The following is an 18,679-nucleotide window of genomic DNA, read 5'->3' as shown; positions in this document are numbered from 1 at the left end:
CCTCCCCTCTACCCACCCCCCTCCAAAACCCATAAATATTCAACACATACAGTACAATAAAACCATAAAACAATATCTTCACACAAAGGAAAATAAACAAGAAAAATGCGTCATCTATTTATTACACACTGAATCTAGTCGTTTTGTCTTCTTATCATTTTCATTCTCATTTTAGGGGATGGAGGTCATAGGCAAGCTCTCTCTGATGTGTTCCATGTTTGGTTCCCAAATTTGTTCAAATATTGTGACTTTTTAAAAAAATTATATGTTATTTTTTCCAATGGAATACATTTATTCATTTCCATGTACCATTGCAGTATACTCATGCTCTCTTCCATTTTCCAAGTTGACATTATACATTTTTTTTGCTATCGCTAAAGCTATCATAATGAATTTTTTTTTGCACTTTATCCAATTTGAGGCCTAATTCTCTACTTCTTATGTTATTTAAAATAAATATCTCTGGTTTATTTGGTATGTTATTTTTTGAAAATTTATTTAGTATCTGATTTAGTTCTTCCCAAAATGTATTCACTTTCGTACATGCTCAAGTTGCATGTTATGTTGTTCCCATTTCCTTCTTAAAGTGAAAACATCTATCCGATAATGTTGAATCCCATTTTTTTTAATTTTTGAGGAGTAATATATACCCTGTTTAACCAATTATACTGTATCATGCGTAACCTTGTGTAAATATAAAAAATGAAGTATGGGAAAAGTTATGTTCTGGAACTATGAAGAATACAATAAGTATACTTCATTTTTTGTCTTTATGTTTAGATCCTTTTCCCACTTCTGCTTAGGTTTATAGTTTATTTCATTTTCTTTATCATCTTGCAGCTTAATGTACATGTTGGTTATAAATCTTTTAATTATCATTGTGTCTGTAATCATATATTCAAACCTGCTACTTTCAGGTAATCTCAAGCAGTTTCCCAATTTATCCTTTAAATAAGCTTTCAATTGATGATATGCAAACATTGTACAACGAGTTATTCCATATTTGTACTTCAACTGTTCAAATGTTAATAAATTATTTCCCAAAAAACAATTTTCTATTCTTTTGATTTCTTTTCTCTCCCATTCTCTGAAGAAAAGGTTGTCTATTGTAAAAGGGTTTAGTGGATTTTGCATCAATAATAATTTTGGTATTTGATAGTTCATTTTTTTCCTTTCTAAGTGGATCTTCTATGTATTAAGTAAATGATGCAGTACTGGTGAGTTTTTGTATGGCACCAGCTTTTCATCCCACTTATAAAGTATATGTTCTGGTACCTTTTCCCCTATTTTATCTAGTTCTATCTTAGTCCAGTCTAGTTTTTCCTTTGTCTGGTAAAAATCTGATAAATACCTTAATTGAGCGGCTCTATAATAATTTCTAAAATTTGGTAACTGCAAACCACCTTGATTATACCTCTCTGCTAATTTATCTAACGCTACCCTTGGTTTCCTCCCTTTCCACAAGAATTTCCTCATTATTCTCTTTAGTTCATTAAAGAATTTTTCTGTTAAAGGAATTGGTAACGTTTGAAATAAGTATTGTATCCTTGGGAACACGTTCATTTTAATGCAGTTTACCCTCCCTATCAACGTTAGCTGTAATTCTTTCCAATGTTCTAAGTCTTCCTGCAATTTCTTTATTACTGGTTGATAATTCAGTTTGTACAAGTGGCTTAAGTTATTATCTAACCTGATCCCTAGGTATCGGATTGCTTGTGCTTGCCATTTAAATGGTGATTCTTTTTAAAATTCTGTATAGTCTGCGTTACTCATTGGCATCACTTCACTTTTATTTGTGTTGATCTTGTACCCTGATATTTCTCCATATTCCTTCAATTTCTTATGTAATTCTTTTACTGATACCTCTGATTCTGTTAGGTATACAATGATGTCATCTGCAAATAAGCTTATTTCTCCTTCTCCTTTATTTTTATCCCTTTTATTTTATTTTCTATTCTTATCAGTTCTGCCGAAGGTTCTATTGCTAAGGCGAACAATGAGGGGGATAGTGGACATCCCTGTCTAGTTGACCTACTAAAAGTGACTCGATACATATCCATTTACTGCTACTTTCGCCAACGGTCCATTATACAATGCTTTAATCCAATCTATATATTTTTCTGGTTGATTGAACTACTGTAATACTTTAAATAAGTAGTTCCACTCTACTCTGTCAAAGGCTTTTTCTGCTTCGAAAGCAACAGCCACTGTTGGTTTCTAATTTCCTTGAACTGCATAGATGGGATTAATAAGTTTACAGACATTGTCCGCTGTTCATCTTTTCTTAATAAATCCAGTTTGATCTTGTTTTACTATTTTTGGTACACAATCAGCCAGTCTGTTTGCTAATAATTTTGCTATTATCTTATATTCTGAGTTAAGTAGAGATATTGGTCTTTGTGATCCTGGTGTTAATGGATCCTTCCTTGTCTTTTGTGTTTCTTCTATCTGGTTCATTACTTCCAGGAGAGGAGGAATTAATAACTCTTTAAATGTTTTATAAAATTCTATTGGAAATCCATCCTCTCCTGGTGTTTTATTGTTCAGTTTTTTAATATATCCTGTACTTCCTCTTTTTCAAATGGTTTTATTAGTTTGTTTTGTTCCACTTGTTGCAATTTTGGCAGTTCAATTTTAGCTAAAAATTCCTCTATTTTATCATCTTTCCCTTCATTTTCAGTTGGGTATAATTGTTCATAAAATTCCTTAAAATTTTCATTAATCTCTGTTGGGTTATATGTAATTTGTTTGTCCTTTTTCCTTGATGCCAGTATCGTTCTTTTAGCTTGTTCTGTTTTAAGTTGCCAGGCTAATATTTCATGCGTTTTTTCTCCCAGTTCCTAATACTTTTGATTTGTTTTCATTATGTTCTTCTCCACCTTGTATGTTTGTAATGTTTTGTATTTAATTTTTTTGTCTGCCAGTTCTCTCCTTTTCGTTATATCATTCCTTTTTACTAATTCCTTTTCTGTACTTACTATCTCCCTTTCCAACTGCTCTATTTCCCAATTGTAATCCTTTTTCATCTTAGTCACATAACTTATTATTTGCCCTCTAATGAAGGCTTTCATTGAGTCCCATAATATAGATTTGTCTTTCATTGATCCTGTGTTTATTTCAAAATGTTTTAATTTGGCGCTCAGTAAATTCCCTAAATTCATGTCTTTTAAGTAGTATGGAGTTTAACCTCTATCTATATGTTCTTGGTGGGATGTCCTCCAGTTCTATTGCTAATAATAGGTGTGAATGAACTGATAGTAGTCTATCTTTATACTCAGTTTTCCTAACTCTCCCTTGAATATGGGCTAACAACAAAAACATATCAATCCTTGAGTAAGTTTTGTGCCTACTCGAATAATATGAAAATTCCTTCTCTCTTGGGTGTTGCCTCCTCCATATATCCATAAGTTTCATTTCCTGCATTGATTTAACCATAAATTTGGCTACTTTATTCTTTTTACTCGTCTTTTGTCCAGTTTTATCCAACATTGGGTCCAAATTAAGGTTAACATCCCCTCCTATCAATATAATTCCTTGTGTGTCTGCAATCTTAAAAAAAAAATCCTACATAAACTTTTGATCCTCCTCATTAGGCGCATAAATTTTCATCTCTTAGTTTTCTCTTATTACAACACACTTAAGACATAAAGTACCTCCATAGTTCCCATATCCATTAATACCTTAACCCCAAAAGTTCCTCCCTCTCTGAGTTGCCCCATATCCCTTGCCAGGCAACCACAACTCCCCTTTTCATTTGAATTGCATCATCAACTGATTTTGCAGTGACGGTTATTCCCCCTCTACCAGCCCTCTCCAGAAAACACTTTTTTTTTTAAACACCTATAACAAAGCTCTCTCTCTTCTTTTCTACCCCCTGACTCCCTTCCTTCCCTTCTCTTTTCCCTCTTTAGTTCTTTACATATACATTGTTTTTACATCTTTATATATTCTTATCACCGTTCTTCATTCTTGTTACATCTCTTCATCTCTTCTCCTGTCCTGCAAACGTTCTGCAAATTCTTGCGCTTTCTCTGGATCCGAGAGCAGTCTGTTTTGCTCCACGGGTATAAATATTTTAAGCACAGCTGGATGTCTTAATATGAATTTGTAACCTTTTTTCCATAAAGTTGATTTCACTGTATTAAATTCCTTCCTCCTCTTTAAGAGTTCAAAACTTATGTCTGGGTAAAAAAATATTTTTTGACCCTTGTATTCCAATGGTTTATTCCTTTCCCGTTCCAGTATATTTTCTCTTGTCATGTATCTCAAAAATTTTACTAAGATGGATCTTGGTTTTTGATGTGCCCGTGGTTTCGGAGCTAGTGCTCTGTGAGCCCTTTCTATTTCCATTTCTTCCTGCATTTCTGTCATTCCCAGGACCTTCGGGATCCATTCTTTTATAAATTCCTTCATTTCTGTGCCTTCTTCACCCCCCGTCAGGCCCACTATTTTTATGTTGTTTCGCCTACTATTATTTTCCAATGTATCAGTTTTCTGAGATAACAATTCTTGTGTCTCTTTAATTTTTTTATCACTTCCTTCCAATTTTTCTCTTGTCATTCACTTCCATTTCTACAGCCATCTCCCGCTCTTCGACATTCTCTACTCTTTTCCCTATTTCTGTCATTACCAGTTCTAACCTTTGCATTTTATCTTCTGTTCTTTTCATTTTCCTTTTAATTGCATTAAATTCTAATGATAACCATTCTTTCAGTGATCTCATTTATTCTTCAAAAAAACTTTATCTATATTCTGTTCATCAGTTTTACCTTTTATTGCTCTTTGTCCATCAGTTTTACCTTCTATTTCTTTGTGAAAATCTTGGTCTTCTTCTTCAGTGTCTGTACCTATGTTTGTGTCTTCTTTTTCTCTGCTTTGTGTCTGTCTCTTCTGTTTTTCCTGATGATCTACTTGTATCACTTTGTCGGGCCACTTTTTGCTGGGCCTCTTGTTGCTGGTCCTCCCCTCCTGGGCTGCTTGTCTGTTGTGCTTCCTGACGTTGATCTTCTTGTCGGTCATCCCTCCGTCTATCTCCCATGTCTGTTTCATCGCTCCCTCTTCTGCTGCCTTCCTTGTCCTCTAGCTGAGCGCCCTGGTGTCAGAGGTCCCTCAGCTGTTCACTCTGTGGCAGCCTGCTCCTCTGCTGAGCCCCCCTCCTGCTGATGTCCTCTTTCTCCTTTGATTGCACAGTTACGCACTTTTGTTTGGCTCCGAAAGCAATTTATGTACTCAACTGGCTGGTGAGTCACGACTCCGCAGGGCAGGCACTGACATCGAGTGTCGGGCGCTCCTCGCCACCGCAGCACCCTGTTCTTTCTTACAGGCAAGGCCTTCTTCTTTCTTCTCTAGCTACTTTTTTTCCATTTGTTTTTACTTTCTCCTTCTTGGAAGCCATCTTCTTTCTCTTCTCTGTATCTTTATCTTCTATTTCTTATATTTTATTTTTGTTATGCTTTGCTTTTTCTTATTTTCCTGGAGAGGGCTGGTTTTCCTGACCGACCACTACTCCATCACATGACTCCTCCGGCACCTCGATCTTCCTGATGTAAAATTGAGCCTCAGTCTATTGAAACCACAGCTCTGGTTCCACCATCCAGAATGGCAGTAGCTTAACAGCATCAACTACAGTATCCATATAATCCAAATGCTCATTTTGGACCCGTTGGGGTCACCAATTTTAGCCACTGAAAATGAAGTGGTGGCTATTGAACGCAAAATAACAACACACACAGTTGCAAGTAAATCAGAACTCGTTTACTTGAGTCATGAGCGTATTCTTTTAAAACATGCACCACATCATAACGTCATGACATTATGACGTCTCGTGCCAGTTCGCTAGACTTCTGGGAATTGTAGTCTATTTATAGCGCTGCTACAATTCAAGTAAAAACACAATGCTGGAGAAACTCAGCAGATCAAACAATGTACTTTATACAGCAAAGATAAGGATACTTAACAAACATTTCGGGCTTGAACCCTACATCAAGATATGAATCTTTTTGAAGTGTTTTCTTCTGTGCTTACCATCTCCCTGACTTTTTCCATCCTCCGTCTCTTGTCCCGTATGATGAAAGCTAAATCTCCTACTGAAGAGTATTCAATCACCATGCAAACTGACAAAGCCGCATCCTGCCATGCAAATCATAAAGGGCAAAGTAGAAGACAAAGAACTGGGGTCCATCCCTTCTGGTTTACATTAAAGAAGCAATATCCTTACAATAGCTCACAGTGGGTCTGTAACTGAATTAGCAATAAAGGCTCTGAATGAGTTTGTATGTTCTTCATGTGTCTGCGTGGGTTTCCTCTGGGTAATCTGCTTTTCCCCCACCGTTCAAAATGTACCATAGGTTGTAGGTCAATTAGGTTTAATTGGGTGGCATGGCTTGTTGGCTGAAAGGGCCTGTTACCATGCTGTATGTCTAAATTTAAAATTAAAATTTAAATTGAAAAAAATCCGTGAAAACACTATTTGGTTTATTGAAACCTTCCAAGGGGAAAAATTTTATTTTTATATAGCTTTTTCTATCCAGGATTCTGAATCCATAGTGAATTGCTTTAAATGGCCCAGCAAACTATGTTCCAAAAAACACAGCGAAAGCAGATTTATACAAATAAAGCTGGATGGATCTCCTGGCAGTGACTGAGTTAACAAATCTCAACACAATGCAGCTGCTCTTAGTCAAGTCAATCCCACATACAAGTAACAACATGACATTGTTGTATTTGCAAATTCTTTTGGAAATCAGACCCACCAGAGATAGTAGCTACAAATAAGGAGGAGGGGTTCTGAAAATTTCTAATGCTCACATGGATTCCATGAAGTCTAACAGCATCAGGTCAAACAAAACTTTCCACAAAGAAAAATAGTTGAAGTAGCTGGAGGTAAAACATCCCAAATCCAGGACATTCCTGTCGGAATTCCCTAGAGCAAGGCCTTCAGCTTCTTCATCAGTGACCTTTGAAGGTCAGAAGGGACATTCTCAGCTGAGTATACAACATTCAATTCCATTTGTTACTCCACATAAGATGAACCAGTTCATGCCTCTATGCAGTTTGTCCCAGACAGACTCTCAATAAAAGATCCTAATTCAAAACATTGATTTAAAAATAAAAACTAATGCTGGAGAAACTCAGCAGGTCAAACAGTACACTTTATAGAGCAAAGATAAAGACAGATAACCAATGTTTCGGGCTTGAGCACTTCATCAAGGGAAGAGCAAAATGTTGGTAGGCGTCTGAACAAATTGGTGTAAGGGGGAGAGGCAGAGGGAGAAGGACAGTCCCACATGCAGGAGGTAATAGGTGGATCAGGGAGGGAGGGGACAGGAGAAAACAATTGGAAGGGGGTGGCTTTGGGAATGGAAAGGGAAGGGGGTGGAGAGCTGGAGAAAAGAAGACTGAAGGCCTTTCTACACTGCCAAGTACATGCAACTCTGCTCCGAATAGAGTTGAAAACTCAGCCGCTTTAATTCACAAATTGCCTTCTGGTGGTGTGAAACGACAAGCAGTCCTACCAAGTTCAATTAGTGATGTTAGTACCTATATACACACACCAGTCTGGCATGCAAATTTCACAGCATGGCCAGTGCACTCTGACAGCCCCCCACTTCACTGACTGAGCCCCGCTGCATGAGCCCTGCTCTGGCAACCCCCCACCCTGCTGCCTGAGCCCTGCTCTGACAGCCCTCTGTCCTGCTACCTGAGCCCCACTCTGAAAGCCCCCTGCCATGCTGCCTGAGCCCCGCTCTAATAGGTCCTTCACCCTGCTGTCTGAGCCCTGGTCTGACAACCTCCTGCCCTGCTGCCTGAGCCCTTCCCACACTATACAATCATGACCTGAGCTCCCCTCCATGGTTTAAGTCCCCCAAAAGCAGCCACCACTTCCTCATCAAATAACAGTTGCGTTACCTGTGGGAGTGGCGTGTGGGAGTGCATGGCTTGAGGGAGCATGCGGCATGAGGGAACGGGCCCAGCATGAGGGGAGCATGAGAGGAGTGGGGTGGGGGAGCAAACCCAGCATGAGGAGCTGCTCAGCCGAGGCACTGAGGTACTCTTGGGCACCAGCAGCATGGCAGCGGTGGTGTCCCACTTGCAGGAAGAGGGGGGCTGGTCCATTGTGATGGACCCTGAGCACCACCACGGAGCCGTGACCTCTCACGCCAGAGCCCATCTGACCCTGGAATCTGGCCTCTGCCCCACATGACTGCCAACTCTGGCCACTCTGAGGCTGCCCAGAGTGAACTAATGATCATTTAGAAAACCTTCCATCACAAAACAGTACAAAAAGTATTTTTTGTTAAGTGTACAGATGTCGTTAACATTTCAACAATGAACAAACAAATTAATCTGATTGTGATTTCGTGTTTATGAAGATCATAATATCTAAAGCTCTGGGAACTACGAAATGTCATTGTGCAGTCAGCTGGCTGTCAGAGCACTATGCATAATACATCACTTGGGATGTCACCGCTGGACACCCTTAAAATCCTGAGTATCAGAATTACCTGCAAATAATAGTGCCCTGCAATTTTTTCCCATTCCCCACGCAAATTGGCATTGAGAAAAGGGCTTGATGGGGAAAGAAGGAGAAAGGGGAGTAGGCTAGCAGAAAATGGAGAAGTTGATATTGATGGCATCTGGTTGGAGAGTGACTAGATGAAAAATAAGGTATGCGATTGACCATTTAGCTTCATGGATGTTGCCTGACCTGCTGAGTTCCTCTAGCTTCCCATTGTTTGTTCAACACTCAGACATGGACTGATAAGTGGCAACTAATCTTTCACAAAAAAGTGCCAAGCAATGACCATCTTCAACATTGAGGAGTTCCATGAACTACCCTGAATATTCAATCACCACCAATATCCTGGGGGCTTCAGTGTGTTGAACACAACTCAACAGTCACAGGAGCTAGATATCTTTTAGCAAATAATTCCACTCCTGACACCACAAAACGTACTACTATTTACAATATACAAGCCATAAGCTAATGGGATAATCGCCACTTATATAGATTGAGTGCAGCTCCAAAAAAAAGAAAATACACACACAAGAATCTCAACACCATTCAAGATTAAGATCATTGATTGGCCTCTCCTTCACTGCAGGCACACCATGCTTCTTGCATGTACCATTATGAAATGCACTGCTTTTTAAAAAATGGTACAGACATACCTTTATCTTCAAGTTACATGTCCTTCATCAATGCAGTGCCTAAATCTTGAAAATTTCTATTTAACAGCAATGATTCAAGAGGGTGGCTCCCCTAACTTCTAAAGAGAAATTAAGGATCTTTCCACCGATGCCTGCATCCTGAAAAAAAAAATTAATACTAAAATAATAAATTCCCAACTTCCCAAATGCTACTTTAGGAGTGTGATAAAATATTCTCCATTGCTCAGATGAGTGCAGATCCAATCACACTGAAGAACATGAAAAGGTTCAGCTGCTCACTTAACTACATCCATCAGTTCAAATATTTACTCCATGAAGAACTGGTGGACCACAGCTATAATGTGAATTATACCAACCTTTCTCTCATGAGAAAGTGCAATTACAATGTTTGTTTCCAACATTTACAAATTTTTGATTTTCGTGTTTTTGAATTCTCATGTAATTATAAGCTGTACCTCTTTATTCCAGCCAACAAAAATCTCTTTGTATTTACAAATATTTGGATGTTTCAGCTCCAACAGAATCATAGCCTGAAATGAGAAAAAATTTCAAATCAGTAGTAAAGAAAACCAAAGCATTATTCAAATTATGATTGTGAGCTGGATCACATCAATGACTTCCACTACACTACAGTCATCAATATTAAAACCCACTGTTACACCCCCTCCCTCCCCCACTTTCCAAATTAATAAATGAGTTAAAATGTATTCTTTTCCACAAAAAAACAATGCAGAAGCATCACACTCAAGCTCCAAATTCCTCCCTTGAACAGAACTCCCTCTGCAACGTCCAATCAACCTGAGCATGCATAGCAAAATGATCAACGTGCAGTGCTCCCACATCACGTGTAGTTCATCAACAATTATGTTACATTGCACAATGATGTAGTGTACAACATTTGTACTGTTGTCTATCTGACAACACTGAGTATTGCACTACCTGCCATATACTGAATGCAATGCCATTTACTCTGCACTAACCACATTACTGTATGCTGAATACTAAATATTGACCTTTGCACTCTGCAGCATACAGTGACTAATGTGCTATAGATACATATACACATTGATGAAGCAGGTGCCATATGATTAATCTTTTTTTTACCTGTTATTTGCTGTAAAATTTTAAATTTGAAATGGTGCCAAAAGTGGTGACTTTTTGAAGATTGCCTGGTAGCAAAACTAAGATTTTCACTGTATCTCTGTGCACATGACAATGCACTGAACTAACATCAGCTTCCTCTCTCTTGCTACCATCTCCAGAATTTGGACCTCAGTTACATTTAGCAATTCCATTTGTAAAGTGATTCCATTTCTAGGCCATGTTCTTCACATTCCCAAAACCAGATTTCTAAAACAGACACTCTATTCTATGCAGAAATACATTACCAGGTGGACAAAGGAAGAGAGTCAAGGATGTGCTCAGTGTCTATTTTTTTTTAAATCAACATTTCTACTGACTCCAAGGATCCCAGGCCTTCTCAAAGTAGAGTTGGGGCATTTGGGATGGTGTACAGAATGTCATATCTATAAATCAGGACCACACAGAAACCAACCATATATAGTTGAAAGAATATACCACTTCTTAAACTACTTATCCGCTAGCCCATCAGGGCCTCCCATTCCTTCTGTGGAGGAATTTGCAGTTGACATAAGGGCTTCAATTGTCATCTCACAGAAATGGAATTAAAGTAAATTATTGATCCCAAGAGAATGCCTATGAAGAATGCACTGAAACCTCTGTGCTATGTATCATACAGATACCAGAATGCTGGAACCTTTCCCAGGTCCTAAATGTTATGCCAAACATGAATAACCATGCCGAACAATGCCATAGACTTACCACTGCACCGTGTTATACAATGATTGCTGAATACTTACTTCCCTCAGAGCTTTGTTGACCATTGCCTCATCCATGCATTCAATCTGTTTTCACAGAGTGGGTAAAAAAGTACATGGTTAAAATATAGTACCTGAGAAACTGTAATAAGCATTAAAATTACAAGATAAATCAGAACATTCCATTAATGATACACAATAGAATTGGTTTCTGCCATTCTCATAATCTGCTAGAAAGTCCAACCCCAATATCAGTAAATAACAGAATTTGTATTCAGCACCCAACCCCCTCAAAACAACAAGGAAGAAAGAGCAGGGTTCTATGTTACATTAAAAAAAATTCATTTCCACAGATAACACCATCAGGAGAAGGGCACAATTCAACAGTGCAGAACATTAGGTTAAAAAAATTATTGTTTTTTGCCATGATTGTTAGTAGCTTTGGTGAGTCCTCATTTGAAGTAGTGAGGATTCTGTAGGGAGATAGTAGATATTTGTGATAAGCACAGGGTTGTAATTATGGGAGATTTTAATTTTCCACATATAGATTGGGAAACACATTCTGTGAAAGGACTGGATGGGTTAGAGTTTGTGAAATGTGTGCAAGATAGTTTTTTACAACAATATGTAGAGGTGCCGACCAGAGAAGGAGCAGTGTTAGATCTACTGTTGGCAAATGGGATGGGTCAAGTGACGGAGGTTAGTGTTGGCGAGCACTTCGGGTCCAGTGATAATAATGCCATCAGCTTCAATGTCATTATGGAAAGAGAGAAATCAGGGCCAAGGATTGAGGTTTTTGATTGGGGAAAAGCTAGATTTGAGGAGATGCGAAAGGACTTGCAGGGTGTGCATTGGGACAATTTGTTTTATGGGCAGGATGTAGTAGAGAGATGGAAGTCTTTTAAAGATCAGATTTTGAGAGTGCAAAAGCTTTATGTTCCTGTTAGGTTAAAAGGAGGGGCAAAAGGTTTGAGCCGTGGTTTTCAAGGAATATTGGAAACTTGGTTCGAAGAAAAAGGGAGGCGTACATTAGATATAAGAAGCATGGAGTTAAGGAGATGTTTGAAAGATACATTGAATGTAAGAGGAATCTTAAGAGAGGAATTAGGAAAGCTAAAAGAAGGTACGAGAAAACTATGGCAAGCAGGGTGAAAACTAATCCAAATGAGTTCTACAAATATGTTAATGGTAAGAGGAAAGCTAGAGACAAAATTGGTCCCTTAGAAAATCAGAGCGGAAAACTGTGTGTGGAGCCTAGAGAAATGGGGGAGATATTGAACAGTTTCTTTTCTTCGGTATTCACTAAGGAGAAGGATATTGGGAGATGTGAGATAAAAAAAGCAAATTGGGTAAATATGGGGAATATAGAGATTACAAAAGGTGTAGTTTTAAGGCTTTTGAAGAATATAAAGGTGGATAAGTCTCCGGGACCAGACGGGATCTTCCCCAGGACATTGAGAGAAGTGAAGGAGGAAATAGCAGAGGCTCTGGCGGTAATTTTCCAAATGTCATTAGATATGGGGATAGTGCCGGAGGATTGGCGCATTGCTCATGTGGTTCCGTTATTTAAAAAGGGTTCAAGGAGGAAGCCTGGCAACTATCGACCTGTAAGTTTGACGTCTGTGGTAGGTAAATTAATGGAGAAAATTCTTAGAGATAGTACTTATAAACATCTGGATAGACAGGGTCTGATCAGGAGCACTCAACATGGATTTGTGGGAGGAAGGTCATGTTTGACCAATCTGATTGAATTTTTTGAAGAGGTGACTAGGTATGTGGATGAGGGTAGCGCAGTGGATGTTGTCTATATGGACTTCAGTAAGGCCTTCGATAAGGTACCACATGGAAGGTTAGTTAGGAAGGTGCAGTCTTTAGGTATAAATTTTAAGATAGTCAAATGGATTGAACATTGGCTGAAAGGGAGAGGCCAGAGAGTGGTAGTGGATAATTGTCTGTCAGGTTGGAGGCCGGTGACCAGTGGTGTGCCTCAAGGATCTGTATTGGGCCCATTGTTGTTCGTTATATACATTAATGATCAAGATGATGGGGTGGTGAATTGGATTAGTAAATATGCAGACGATACTAAGATAGGTGGAATAGTGGATAATGAAGAAGGTTTTCAAGGATTGCAGAGGGATTTGGGCTGCTTAGAAAAGTGGGCTGAAAAATGGCAGATGGAATTTAATGCTGATAAGTGTGAGGTGCTTCATTTTGGTAAGAAGAATCAGAATAGGACATACGTGGTAAATGGGAGAGCATTAAGGAATACAGAAGAGCAGAAAGATTTAGGAGTAATGGTACATCGTTCCCTGAAGGTAGAAACTCACGTGAATAGGGTGGTGAAGAAGGCTTTTAGTATGCTGGCCTTTATCAATCATTGCATTGAATATAGGAGTTGGGAGGTGATGTTGAGATTGTATAAGACGTTGGTGCGGCCTAATTTGGAGTTCTGTGTGCAGTTCTGGTCGCCTAATTATAGGAAGGATATAAACAGAGTGGAGAGAGTCCAGAGAAGGTTTACCAGAATGTTACCTGGGTTTAAGCATCTAGAGTATAGGGAGAGATTGGACAGATTAGGTCTTTATTCTTTGGAGCGTAGAAGGTTGAGAGGGGATTTGATAGAAGTATTTAAGATTATGAAAGGGATAGACAGAGTGGATGTGGATAGACTATTTCCGTTAAGAGGAGGAAAGATTAAAACAAGAGGACATGAGTTAAGAATTAAGGGGCAGAGGTTTAGAGGTAACATGAGGGGGAACTTCTTTACTCAGAGAGTGGTAGCCGTGTGTAATGATCTTCCAGGAGAAATAGTGGCGGCGGAGTCAACTGTATTATTTAAGAAGAGGTTGGACAGGTATATGGATGAGAAGAAGATGGAGGGTTATGGGCATTGTGCAGGGAGGTGGGACCAGAAAGGAGTGTTTTGTTCGGTGCGGACTAGAAGGGCCTAATGGCCTGTTTCCGTGCTGTAATTGTTATGTTATGTTATGTTATTTCATGCCTAATAATGCCCATGCTTAACTTGGAGTTAGGGCATGCTAGATTTGCCAAAGAGATTTCCGGGATGTGGGGATGTCCAATAATTAAGGATGAAGGAAGATCAGTGAGGATAAAAGAAAGAGACATTGACTAGGTAGATACAAAGAATCTGTTGTCCCTCAGTTGGAGAGCTTAGAACTAGAGAGCAAAGTTTTAGGATAAGATGAAGAGAAATTTCCTTACACATAGAGTTTAAAATCTTTGAAATTCTCCATCTCATGTCGTTATGGATATCAAGTCAATTCAAGGTTCAGGCTGATAGATTTTTGGTGAAAAGGAATATGAGAAAGAAATGAACAATGGAATAAGCCATGGGATGAGTTTGGTCTAACAGTAATCAGAGGTTCTCAAACTTTTTTTCACTCACATACCACCTTAAGTAATCCCTTACTTAACGACAGAGCACCAAACCATGGCTCGCGAGCCGCATGTGGTTCTTTGACATGTAATGTGTGGCTCATGGAAAAATGTTGGCTGGAGGAGATACCAGCACTCCCAAAGCCAACCCGGGACACTCTGAATCCCTGCAGCGACACCATGGGGTCCTGGGATGGTCACTGTCTGGGCTGCATGATGAGGAGAGGGAAGAGGGAGTGGCCCCTGCAGAGGAACAGAGCAAGCAGCACATGCAGGAGTCGGGTTCTCCTCGCTTGGGCTGGGCCACACTACAGCAGAGCGCCAACAATGTGGGGTGTGTGGTAGGAGGGTTGGGCAAAGCTGAAGGTCCTCTGCAGGGAGCAGCCATAGATGTAGAGAAGCCGGGGCTGGACTAGGATAGCTCCAATGAGGCATGGTCTGCCCAGAGGTGGGGTGTCTGTCCAGGCACTCTGGCAGGGGAGAAGCAAGATTAAGATGGGGAGGAGAGGCTGGAGAGCGTCCCCATTGAGGACCTCATCCAGGCGCCAAGCAAGGACAAAGATGAAGATGGCAGCAACATGAAGATCCTGTCAATGGCCATGGGCAAGCCCTGACCCCACCAGATGGAGAGTCAGTCCTAGGCAGTGCAGAGATTAGACCTCAGCCTCCGCTCTCAGCAGCAGTTCCCCATCCCACCGGTGACTGGGAAGAGGAGAGCGACATGTGGGATGGGGAGGTGCAGAGCTTTGGCTCCCCTCGTCTTGCCCTGCCACAGGAGGCAGATTTGCATCAGGTCGTTTACTGCTGTTATGAGCCCTAAGGACACAAAAACCAACAGCAACAGAAATTCACCATGACAAGGGCTACTTAAACAAAATTAGTGTTATTTTCTTAATGCAGAATATTAAGATCAATATTTAACTTATCACTATTAAGCTACTTAACCCCCTTCTAATTCTAAGCAAACGTGTGTGTGTGTGTGTGTGTGTGTGTGTGTGTGTGTGTGTGTGTTCAAGATGGTTCTTTTCCACTGTCCATTCATTTATTTTCACTTGTCCAAGTTCACTGTTATCAGGCAGTTTTCAATACTGTGCACTAATACTGTGAATTAAACAGTCATTACATTCAACAGGCTCTAGTGCCTTAAGTTGTTACCAGTCAAAAAGGTCTTTGGTGGGTGCAGAGAGATGTTCATTGGACACGCAAACTGATTTCCTTCAATCAGCAACCAAGTGTCTTTCCGAAGAAACGTGCCTTCTTCCGGGTTACCACAAAGAGTTCTTCTTTTCCCCTATCTCAGGAGAAACACAACAAACAACCACTACAGAGATTTCAACATACATATTTTTACTCTTACATGTATACTGGTTTGCAAAAAATATAAAAATATTAAGAAATACATGTATGTAATAATATGGGGTCTTTAGAAGGCTTTTCACTTTGGCAGCCTTTCACTCCCTGCTGCAGCTTTTATCTTCCTCTCTCTCTCTCTCTCTCTCTCTCTCTCTCTCTCTGTTTAAGTTTCTGTTCCTGTCTCTGTTTCTGTAATGTAATGTAATGCTTGCTTGTGAAAAGTGACCTAAACTACCTAATTTTATTCCCCCTTTATAAACATATATTTTATTAACTTACATGGCATCGTGTGCTTGGCTGTGGACACTGCAATGGTGCAGATATCCGCAGAGACCAGTGGCAGCAGCATTGCCAAAGAGAACACATCAGAAACAGAAGCAGGAGTCGTCCATCCGGCCACTCGAGGCTGTTCCCATATTCATTGAGATCACAGCTGATCCAGCCATGGACCCAGCTCTGCCTTTTTCCCATAATCCTTAATTTACCTATGATGCAAAAATTTATTTTACTGCATTTTATATCTATTTAATGAGGTAGCTTATACTGCTTCCTTGGGCAGAGATTTCATGGAAAATCAGTCAGAATTTTGAAAAGATTTGGTATGTAGATTTATATATTTTGAATATTGAAACTAATACAAATTTGCAGTTTAAAAATTACATTCATGAATAAATATTATTACATACATGTATTTCTTAATATTTATATATTTTTTGCAAAAAAGTATGCATGTAAAAGTAAAAATATGTATGTTGTGGCTCACCCACGCAACAGGCGAACTGACTCACAGAGTTATGGGCAAGTCTGTGGCAGATCTGACTGTGAGAGTTCCATTGTGCAGGGAAAGCCCACAGCCTGGTGCCTGATGTCATGAAGGTCCCAGGAGTCACAAGCATCATTGGGTTCCAAGGGATTTAAGCACACGCGAGAGTTCTATTAAAGTCAGTTGGTTCAACTCACTTTCAACTCTGTGTGGTTCTTTCACTTGCTGCGTGCTTAGTGTGACTACATTGGTTACCCTGACAGTCCAAACAGCATTTGGACCCAATGATGACCGACCCAAGCACACAGAGAGCAATTTCACTGAAACTGACAACTTTTTGGACCTCGCAGCCGCAGGTCTGGTTTGAACAGGCTGAAGTCCATTTCCAGGTCAGGCAAATCGTCTCAGACACCACAAAGTTCACTCAACCAGGAAACAGCAGGCCGCATCATCGACTTCCTACACCAGCCACTGGTTGTGGACAGATATGAAGCATTCAAGGTACTTCTGATCCATACTTTTGGCTCTCCCTCCGTGAGTGAGAGCAACCATGCGCCATCGACCTTAATGAACAAGATGCTGCCACTAGCATATGGCCATAAGTCATGTTTACTATTCAAACAAGTCTTTCTCGAGCAGATGCCAGAAAATATTTGCTTCCTCGTCGCTGGCAATGATTTCAGTGAACCATGTAAAGTAGTGGCCCGTGCAGATATCCTGTGACACCTCAAGCAGCATGGTGGGGCCTCCATCGACCAAGTTACTGCATCACGCCCTAAGGCCCAAGGCTTCCGAAGCCACCATCAAAGCCGGTGATGCTCAGAGCAAGGTGCACCCCCAGTTCAGACCGTTGGTGTTTGTACCACTAAAAGTGGGATTCAAGAGCCCACCATTGCTGCCCACCCTGTTCTTTTCTGGGAAATGCCAGGGCTGACAGTTGCAAATGGCTATGGCTGCTGGCCACCATGATAGCCTCCTTTACTTATGGGACTGACACTGAGGCGAATGTTCCTCATAGACACAGGGGCGGAGGTTAGCATCTTGTTCCCCCTCAAGCCATGACACTCACGCTGAGAAGTCAGGACTGGTGTTCACCACTACCAACAACAGCAGTATTCGTACATACGACATGTGAATCATCCCACTACAGTTCATTTCCAGCCATTTCACCTAGTGGTTTACGCTGGCAGCAGTGTCTCAGCCTCGATTGGGTGCAGATTTACTCCGGTGCACTGCCTCTTAGTGGACCTCAATGGAAGGTGCCTAGTGAATGCCAAGACCTTCAAGACCTTCTTGCTCAGCGAAGCCAAGTTACCGGCCTCACACCTGGACTCTATGACTTTGTCAGGAATGAATTTGCCAGAGTACTAGCGAAATTCCCAACCATTATTACACCGCAGTTCTCCACAGACACCCTTAAGCATGGTGTACAGCACCACATTCCCACTCAAGGACCACCGCTACACACTTTGGCACGCAGGCTCCTGCCCACCAAACTCCACCTTGCCAAAGAGGAGTCCAGGAAAATGGAGGAGATGGGATTGTATGGCACTCAAGACAGCCTGTGGGCCTCTCTGCTGCACCTGGCACCCAAAGCGGCTGGAGGATGGAGGCCATGCAGTGACTACAAAGATTCAATCATGCCAACATGGCCAACCATTATCCAGTGCCCCACATTCAGGACTTTACAACCAATTTGCATGGGGCACGTATCTTCTTGGTCTGCAAGTATCGCCAGATTTCCAATCCACCCTAGCGATGTCCCTCATCAACCCATTTGGCTTATTCGAGTTCCTGCAGATGGCTTTCAGTCTCAAGAACACAGCACAGATGTTCCAGCGGCTCATGGACTCAGTGGGACATAGCTTGTATTTTGTCCTCATCTACTTAGAAGATATTCTCATCGCCACCCGCTCACACCAAGACATTTGATGCACCTGTACCAACTCTGCCGCCGCCTGAATGAATACAGTCTGACCATCATCCCTGTTAAGTGCCGGTTCTGGCTGTTGACCATAGATTTCCTTGGGCACCGCATTGAACAGCATGGAGTATTTCCCTTGCCGGTGAAAGTCGAGGCCATTTGCCAGTTTTCCAGACCCAATACAGTCAAGGGCCTACAGGCATGATCATGGGCATGATCAATTTTTACCACTGA

General features: G+C 40.7%; 1 protein-coding gene across 5 annotated transcripts in view; it reads right to left on the bottom strand.

Annotated features, from left to right (window-relative positions):
- LOC138760602 (serine/threonine kinase-like domain-containing protein STKLD1) overlaps nucleotides 1–18,679 on the bottom strand; it is a 70,662-nt gene that overhangs the window by 39,015 nt on the left and 12,968 nt on the right. For 4 of the 5 annotated variants that reach the window (XM_069931402.1, XM_069931370.1, XM_069931377.1 and 1 more), the window contains exons 3-5: nucleotides 11,052–11,096; nucleotides 9,627–9,701; nucleotides 6,025–6,129 (exon numbers count right to left, since the gene is read on the bottom strand). In XM_069931402.1, the coding sequence (XP_069787503.1) occupies nucleotides 6,025–6,129; nucleotides 9,627–9,701; nucleotides 11,052–11,096 (225 nt within the window). The remainder of the gene's footprint in view (nucleotides 1–6,024; nucleotides 6,130–9,626; nucleotides 9,702–11,051; nucleotides 11,097–18,679) is intronic. The other variant, XM_069931387.1, reaches the window with a different exon arrangement.

Source organism: Narcine bancroftii, chromosome 1, assembly GCF_036971445.1.
Source record: "Narcine bancroftii isolate sNarBan1 chromosome 1, sNarBan1.hap1, whole genome shotgun sequence".
Classification (NCBI taxonomy): Eukaryota; Metazoa; Chordata; class Chondrichthyes; order Torpediniformes; family Narcinidae; genus Narcine; species Narcine bancroftii.
The sequence above is the reverse complement of the archived record's forward strand: the minus strand, read 5'-3'. Positions and strand labels throughout refer to the sequence as shown.